The sequence below is a fragment of the Sander vitreus genome, chromosome 4 (genome assembly GCF_031162955.1).
Source record: "Sander vitreus isolate 19-12246 chromosome 4, sanVit1, whole genome shotgun sequence".
In the NCBI taxonomy this organism is placed as follows: Eukaryota; Metazoa; Chordata; class Actinopteri; order Perciformes; family Percidae; genus Sander; species Sander vitreus.
The window spans coordinates 25,478,186-25,486,852 of NC_135858.1; the positions used below are offsets into that span (position 1 = coordinate 25,478,186).

Here is an 8,667-nt window from a genome sequence, read left to right on the forward strand (position 1 = left end):
ATATCTATAATGTAGAAATAACCAGTCAAAACCCGTTTCATTTTTCAAACTTCCACTTTTTCCCAGACACGAAAAGCCTGATGACTGCATGCTGTGAGCGGAGTCCTGGCTGCCAGTGGGCTAACTGTTGTCAAGGTTACCACAGCTGTAACAGAGGATGCCCCACAGAGAGCTCGCCAGAGAGAGCACGAGTTTCAACTGCACCTAAATGTATCAAAATACACTAACCAAGAGCCGGAAGTGTCCTGAACGCACATGCTGCAGTGGAGTTTCATTTTAAAATGTTCCCATTGTGTTTAATTGTAGCCTTTTTAGTAATTATAACCAGCATAATTGTTTAGTTTCACCATTGTCCTCTATTAACATAATGCACAAATCTACTTTCATGTTAATGTTATTACTTTGGTGGCTCAGATATCTGTACACAGGGCACCAAAGCAGAAGAAACTGATTCTCATTGGAGAACCCTAATCAGGTTAAGGTACCAGCAAAATAAAGGTAACAAAGAAGAAGAAAAAAAAAATACTCTAAAAATGGCTATTTTTTAGGGTTGTTTTAATTGTGCATCTAAATAATGATTATTACAACACAGCATACAGTGTTATGTTCATATCTCCGGTATGTACAGAAGCCTCTGTGTGATACCCAGAGAACAAAATGAAAAACATAAAAAAAAAAAAGACAACGGATTTTCTTTTCTAGTTTGAAATTTTATTTTAAGTGGTGTGAAGTTTAATCTTCATCCTCCTCCTCCTCCTCGTCCTGGTTGATCTGGAAGTAGCGCAGCTCATAGCTCTCCTTGGTGTTGGCCACAACCCGCAGCCAGTCTCTGAGGTTGTTCTTCTTCAGATACTTCTTGGTAAGATACTTCAAGTACCTGCAAGAGATGAGGAGGAAGGGGATACCGTCACAGAAGTATTAGTCAAAAAGTACAGGTGGGTCATATTTACATTCCTAATCACTTTGAATCTGCACCAGAGAGTTTGCAGGTCTGCAGCCTGTTATGTGCTTGGATAAAGAAATGGGTGAACTAACTAATGTCAAACACAACTTGTAACTTTGTAATTGTATTTTGGATTAACTGGCCCGAGATCACATAAAGGTCATTTGAAATAATGCAAGCCGTTCCCAAATGACTTATCAAATTCAAGTATATGCAGATTAAGGCAGGGTTGTGTGTCACTTGCAGAAATGCATTCAATGCATATTTGAATAAAAGGATAAACGGCAGATATATCATACGTAGGAGGTTACAAATAATTATACTGGATATACTAATAGCAACTTCTCCCAGTGACTTCTTCCAGTCATATATCAAGCGCTCCATTTAAGAATAAAAGTGGCAGAGTCCCCCTCTGGTGGTCGTGTTCCGGGCTCAGACCGAGAGCTTGAAGTCTTCATGCAGCATTTTATGTATCTATCTGTATATATACACACACACACTCTTTTAACAATTTCTTCATGCAAATTGATGTACGGGTACATTACAATATATGACATTTCGGGTATGTTGATTTTGGTGGACAGCGTCTGTCGTCCTGTTTTTCCCCACTTAAGCTTAGTGGTATATGCCCATATACACAGTATATACCTAGAGTAAACGTGGATTTTGTTTGTGGTTGCTGTGCAACATCTCCCCTCAGTCCAGGAAACTAGCAGTGCTGAGGATAGACTTGCCGAGAATAGACTAAAAAGAAGACATTTTAGACTTTCCTAGGTCACACTAAGGAAAGCACAGGTGTAAATACAAGTAATTTAGCTGCTTTTGGTTTCAGGGTATTGGTATTCTGCATGCTGGCTAGAGGTGTTGAAATTAATCAAATAATCGATGCATCGGGATGCGGACATGGACGATGCTGCATCGATGCAGTGGCCCACCATAATCGATTATAACGCAATGACGTTGCGTGTTAATTTTCCGGCCGCGGCATAAACATTCAAATGAAAAATAACATTCTCAGTAGCCTAACCCGTTTCACACACACGCAACTTGACAATGCAAGTTTGTCAAGTCAAATATCCTATATGGCTTTAATAGAAAAATGTTTTTGACGCATCGTGATATCGAATCAAAGACCTGATCATCGTAATCGAATCGGGAGATCAGTGAAGATTCACACCTCTAGCTGGTGCTGGCTCACCGGGACACTTTGAATACAACAGAGCCATCGTCCATGTTATTAGTAACACCTCTGCCTTTTCTACTTGTCAAAATGTCTGCTGTGAAAAAGGCCTATGTATGTATGTATTATATATATATATACATATATATGTATGTATATATATATATATATATATATATATATATATATATATATATATATCCCTGCTCCTTCAATGTAGAGTACTTCCTGGCAAAAAAATGTTTCAATGTTTAGAGCACCGCAAACTAAATTCCACTTCCATCGTATCGTGCTGGTGGCACAAGCCTGTGCAGCAAAGATCTCAAGATTTGGTTGAAGTGGCTTTAAACCTCCCATTTCCATTGGCTAAAAGTAAAATGTTACAGGAACCTTTGAGACACAGTACTTTCCACTTATTAACGTCATGTTATTTACGTCTCTATTTTTAGAATGAGAATACAACACTGACATACTGTGGTAGTCTTCACCCTGGGTTTGACCACATCAAGTCCATTCACAAATGCGCGAGTCAGTACTGTGATGTGCGTACATCAAAGTCCTTACCTCAAATGGACCCTAATGCGTTTAAACACCTTCAAATCCTCAGTCAGAACCACATTTTATTCCATAAATGCTGTAGTCCCGTGTTGCCAGACCTTCCTCCACAGCGCTGCGGAGGAGGGTCTGGCTAGTCCACACAGCATTCCGGGATGGGGGAGAAAAAAAAAAGAAAAAAAAAACGTGCTCTGGTTTATTGGAATTTCTTTAAACCAATCACACTCATTGGGCAGTGCTAAGCGCCGGACGCAGGTACGGTGCCGCTGCAACATCCTTTCCTCGGGAAGGAACTTGTTTTGGTGGAACACGTGCACGTAGGGAGGCGAGCTCTGGAACTAAAATGGCTGTGGAGTGGGCGATGAGAATGTTACTCAAAAATAAAAAGATAAATAGTATAAATTTGATTGTCGGTTCTAGCTCCCGTATCAACCGGAGTTTAGACTGTCAATGTGAGGGACATCAGGCCGAAAATGAGGGCCACCCGGCGGAACCGGAGCAACCATGTAAATGAAATGTCGTCGATATAGACGATCAATGCTGAAACTCAAACAACAGATGTTTCCTGTGTTTATGGATGAATCTTTTAAGCAGATTGAGCTCATTTCAAATCAAGTTCTGCCATCTTGATCACATTTGTGATAAAAGGCAAAACTGAACTACATTCAGTTGACAATATTAAGTCATTGTTTTAAACAGAAATGTTGGGCTCTGTTCCACACACACACACACACACGTCGGTCCTATCCAAGGTTATAATAGTTTCAATTTAGTTTTGACTCTTTTTTAGTTCGTCTTCAGATTGTGTTTGCTAGTTTTATAGTTTCACTTTTTCTGAAAAGGTTGATTTTTATACATTTAGTTTCACAGTAGTTTGTTTTTGTTAGGGCCAGGCATAACATCTCAGAAGTATGCAGCTACATATACATAAGAAAAAAAAATACATGGTTGGAGAATAGCCAGGATCTTTCATTCTAAATCTTTTGCGCTACTTTAGTGTCCGATGTGAAGTGATTACAGCACAGCACTCTCTCATGTCAAGTCCAATCTATTTCTGTGGTTCAATGTCACGAGAGTTGACGGAAATTCATGCAGTCTCCTTTTTTGAGAGACTTGACTACGGTGGGCGTCGCATTAGGTGTAGAAAAAATATGTCTAAGAAGAGATTAAAAGTGTGGCTCCATTCCATCGGGCTCGATGCACAATGCGCACGAGATGCAATATATGCAAAAAAAAAAAAAAAAAGACGTTGTTGCCAAGACAAATTTGATAGAACACTTGAACGTGCGTGGAATAAATTGAAGAGCAGAAAGTTGCTCAGCGTTCGAAAGAAGAAGAAGAAGAACGGGCCGCAGCCTACCGGTACAGAGCCTCCTTCAAAACCTCCACCATCCCAGATTACAGAGGACGGCGCTATGATGAGTGCAATTTTAGCAGGTAACCGTAAGAGAAACGTACAAATTTAGCCAATTTGAACATAGTTGTTTACTTAAGTTAACGATACTGTAATGGGTGCGGTGACTTAGCTCATTTAACATAGGTTAAGCTTTTTAAACTTGTGCTTATCTATTGGGTTGAGTGGCTAAACAGCTCGGCTATTAGCTATTAGCCGCCGTCCCGGTCCACCCTGGTGTGAGGACAACGCCAGTACGTGTCAATCCGTTCACACTGGCAGAAAGAGGAAACATGTTTAAGGAAAAGCAAGATGAGTGCCACAGGGCAGTCACCAACTTTATTGTTAAAGTTGACAAGTTGCTGCCTTTTTCTGCAGTGGAGGCTCTATGATAGATGGCAATGCATTTGTATTTATTGATATGCTAACAGACAACTTTAAGTTGTGGTAAATTATAAAAAAAATACATTTTTATGTTATGAAACTGCTTTGAGTAACAATGCCAAGGAGCTGAAAAATAAAACTGAAGATTTGTACCATAATGTTCAGGGACGGGTATCGAGGTTAAGGTATTTATTATTATAACGATATCCAGCCCTACAGAGGACACATTTCGGGTGGAGTATCACTAGAATATGATAGTAGAGATGATAATAAATAAAGCTGTATTTGTTTGGTGTCTACACAGTTTTATTTAATTGTATTCTTTGTAATTATTTGTTGTTGAAACATCAGCAACATTAAATGAAATTCACTACATTTTCCATTCTCTTAAACATAAAGAGAATGGCAAATGGTGGGGATTCTAATTACTTAGCTGCTTTAGGAGACGTGTACAAACATCCCTTTAAAAATTAGACAACCGTCTGTTTTTGTCACATGGCATCTTTGAGCGACCGCGTTGAGCAGAATCCCACATATATTAAAACATGTCCGTGACATGCAAAAACACACACACACAAAAAAAAAAAAAAATGTAGTCACCGGATGTTACAACACCGATAAGAGCTGAATTGGGTTTTGTACCTCTTTGAGAAGGGAACTTCAGAGTTCACGGCAATTTTACTCTTGCTCCTTTCAATGGACACCACACCTCCGCCAAGGCTTCCAGCTTTGCCGTTCACCTTGATGCGCTCCTGCAGGAACTGCTCCTGTTAAGTGCATTGGACACAGAAAGTCACATCCAGCAAGGGTTAGTAACACATAACCCTGAGAGTAACAGAAATAATTCAACATTTCTGTACCAAATGGTTTGATGTACAGTTACAAAAGAGTCTCTTTCAAGTACTGACAGGTGACACATTATGGTTGACATATCTTTTAGTTTCCATTAAAACAATGGATAATAGTGTACTTTCTTTATTCCAAATGACTGTAACCATCAAATCCAATGATTTGGGATTGATCCCCCTGATATGACCGCAGTGGTTGACAGCTGCTGCTGCTGTTGTTTAACAGATAAGATGTCTCTTGTGTCTAAACTGGTCTACTTACAAAGTTGGCAGCATCCATGATGCCATCCTCCACAGGGTGAGTGCAGTCCAGGGTGAACTTTAGGATCTGCTTCTTCCTCTTCCCACCCTGTTTCCTGACCACCTGCTTTTTCTAGCACAGAAATGGAGAATGTTACTCAAACAAGCGCAAACAACCACCATAGCATATGCAACTCTAAAACAGCTAGAGGACGCAAAAATAGCACAAGTGATTCGCCATCGTGTTTCCAAGGCGGCACACGACACCACTTTAAAATAGAGACCTCTGAATTTTGTATAATCCATACACGTTACTAGCCATGTTTCACTGCTAGCTATCGTTAGCGTTAGCCCAACGTGGCTTTAGCCTAACGTTACACAGTAAACAAAGCTAGAAAAAAAAGAGGCCAAAACATCCGTGGCTCCTGTAACGTTATTGCTGTAACGTTACACCGGTTACATACACTTCTGCGAGTGCAAAAAACAAGTTAAAATACATCGTCAGTATGCCGTTTATTTGACCATTTTACTACTCACAATCGGGGCCATGGCTGACACATTCAGCAAAAAGGAAGGAGAAAAGGCTGCGCAGGAACTATAATACCCGGCCGCCAAATCGATCGCATCGATTTATCTGGAATTGATTAAGAAAAGTGGATTCCAGGTGTACTCGTGCAATAGCTTTAGCTGATACAGAATCAGCTTTAAAGTGTCCAAGTAGTGTGTATATATATATATATATATATATATATATATATATATATATATATATATATATATATATATAGAATACATAACACATACAATAAATACGCACATGTAAACATAAATAGCTCTATGAGAATTGTAAACACAATAATGCAAAAGTGCAAATGGGATAAATAAAGATTTTTTAAGGTTGGTAATATTTCTGAGGTAGGATATGGCAGTATAGTGTATCTTTGACAGCTATTTACATGTTTAAATGATGTGTTTAACACTTTAAAATATATCATTTACTTGAAAGGTGGATGCTTGGTGGTACAGGCTTTGCACAGGGATTGGTCCTGACAAAATGGACTGGTTTAAGTGTTCATAATGGTGACAGTCTGTCAATAAACTGTTCCTTTGGCTGGCTGTTTTGGCGAACAGTGTTCTGTAGTGCCTACCAGAGGGGAGAAGCTGAACCAGGTGAAATTACATCTACATCCATGCTAATTACAACTAGTTTTTTAACAAAGAAATGACAACCTCTTACAGGGGTGTAAACTGGGGCAACAACTGTTGAAAGAGGTCAGACTTATCCACTACTGACCAACTGCATGCCGAATCAGTAATTCGTGAATTAACTAGGAGTAAATTAATCTTTCCCCAAAAATGTATCTAGTTTAGCTGCTATTATAACAATGATTATTAGATGTAATGTTATCGTTGCTTAATTAAGAAGAAATATTGCAACTACAAGAACAAACAACTGAGCCATCTTGATGAAGGCTGTGAGATGTGGTTGAAAGCTCTGGAAAAAGCTAAGCAAGTGTACCTTGAGTCAAGATTATTTGGTAATGCTTTATTTTACATCCCTCGTTTCTTGTTACAGATTATTTAAATAAAGAAATAATTATTAGTAAAAACAGAGACACGTCCACTTAAGTTCTTGTAAGTAAGTAAGCATACAATTCAGCATATATGGAGAATACAGTTTCCCATAATGAATGAATAATTAATTAAATGGGTTAAGTAGTTATGTTCCCTATAATTAACACCAAATTATAAAGTGTTTTAATTTCCAAGGAAATGATTACACAATGATGGACTTGCTTTTATGCAACCTAACCAAGCTTTATTCATGCTGCACTTTTGTAAAAAGTGCTTAAAGGTCCCATGGCATGAAAATGTCACTTTATGAGGTTTTTTAACATTAATATGAGTTCCCCCAGCCTGACTATGGTCCCCCAGTGGCTAGAAATGGGGATAGGTGTAAACCGAGCCCTGGGTATCCTGCTCTGCCTTTGAGAAAATGAAAGCTCAGATGGGCCGATCTGGAATCTCCTCCTTATGATGTCATAAGGAGGAAGGTTACCTCCCCTTTCTCTCCTCCTCTCCTTTTCCCAAAGAATTTGGCCCGCCCATGAGAAAGAGAGAGACATCATGGCTTTCAAACGAGCAAAGTGGCAGTTGGTCAAGGCCACACCCCCACCCTCCACCTTACCCCCCCCTCTTTCCTCCTCAACAGCTACAGACACAGAAATGGCACATACTAAGTAAAGCTCATTGTGGGACTGGCTCTAGTGGCTGTAATTCTGCACCAAGGCTGAATTTCGGGAAAGAGACTTCAGATACAGCATTAGGGGACCACTAAGGCCTATATAAAAGCATCCAAAAAGCAGCATGTCATGGGACCTTTAAGGCAATACAAATAATGCTTCATGTGACCAGTTGAAAGTATTCCTTTCAGTGTTGCAGCAGATTCAATTATTTGCAATGCTGTAATTTCCACCCCTCTCACTCCAATCACCCTGCCTTGGTGTCCAAGGCGTAACAGCAGTGTGACATTAGAAATAGGACAACTGTCTTTTTAATTTATATGGCACAGCAATATTAAATGTCCCTTTTGCAGTTTGGCAACACACTTGGGGGCTGGCATGAGGTGTGTGCTGCCAGCTGCCTGGCGGAGAGACCCCATCAGCCTACTATCGAAGAGTTTCTGCATTGCTGTCATTCCTGCTGGGAGTAGCTGATAGCACCACTGAAAGGTAAGACAGTGGCTCTCTGTGCTTTCTGTAGACTAGCCTACTGCATTTACAGTAGGATTTGTTGACTGGATATAATGTTGGTGCTGACAATGTCTCTGATGTTATTTATTTGCCGTCTTTGGATTGTGTGTTGTCACTGAAGCCCCGGGCACTCATTACACATCTGACAAGGTAAGAGACAAAGAAAAAAAGCTTGTTTTTCCAAGTATTATTATTATTATTATTATTATTATGACTGTCTCAAAATGTTGCATATCAAATCGGATTAGCCTCTCTTGTAATAACTGGAATATTTGGACTATAACACATGCTAAAGCTTTTTTGTTTAGTGATGTCATGATGTGGCTTTTTAAAACTTGTCAATCAAGTGCTACTAAGTTTGTCATTACTCA

The 8,667-nt window shown here is 39.5% G+C and overlaps 1 protein-coding gene across 1 annotated transcript; it reads right to left on the reverse strand.

Annotated features, from left to right (window-relative positions):
* Positions 1-538: 538 nt before the first annotated feature.
* Positions 539-6,168, reverse strand: rpl22 (ribosomal protein L22). The gene is made up of 4 exons (XM_078249148.1): positions 6,081-6,168; positions 5,566-5,676; positions 5,098-5,222; positions 539-877 (listed from the first exon to the last, which is right to left on the reverse strand). Exons 1-4 carry the CDS (start codon positions 6,090-6,092, stop codon positions 733-735), a joined length of 393 nt encoding a protein of 130 aa, XP_078105274.1. The 5' UTR covers positions 6,093-6,168; the 3' UTR covers positions 539-732.
* Between the last annotated feature and the right edge of the window lie 2,499 nt (positions 6,169-8,667).

Coding starts and splice junctions, on each gene's coding strand:
- rpl22 (XM_078249148.1), bottom strand. Junction 5,223..5,565: donor TCATGGATGCTGCCAACTTT/GTAAGTAGACCA, acceptor TGCACTTAACAG/GAGCAGTTCCTGCAGGAGCG. Junction 878..5,097: donor GAAGTTCCCTTCTCAAAGAG/GTACAAAACCCA, acceptor CATCTCTTGCAG/GTACTTGAAGTATCTTACCA.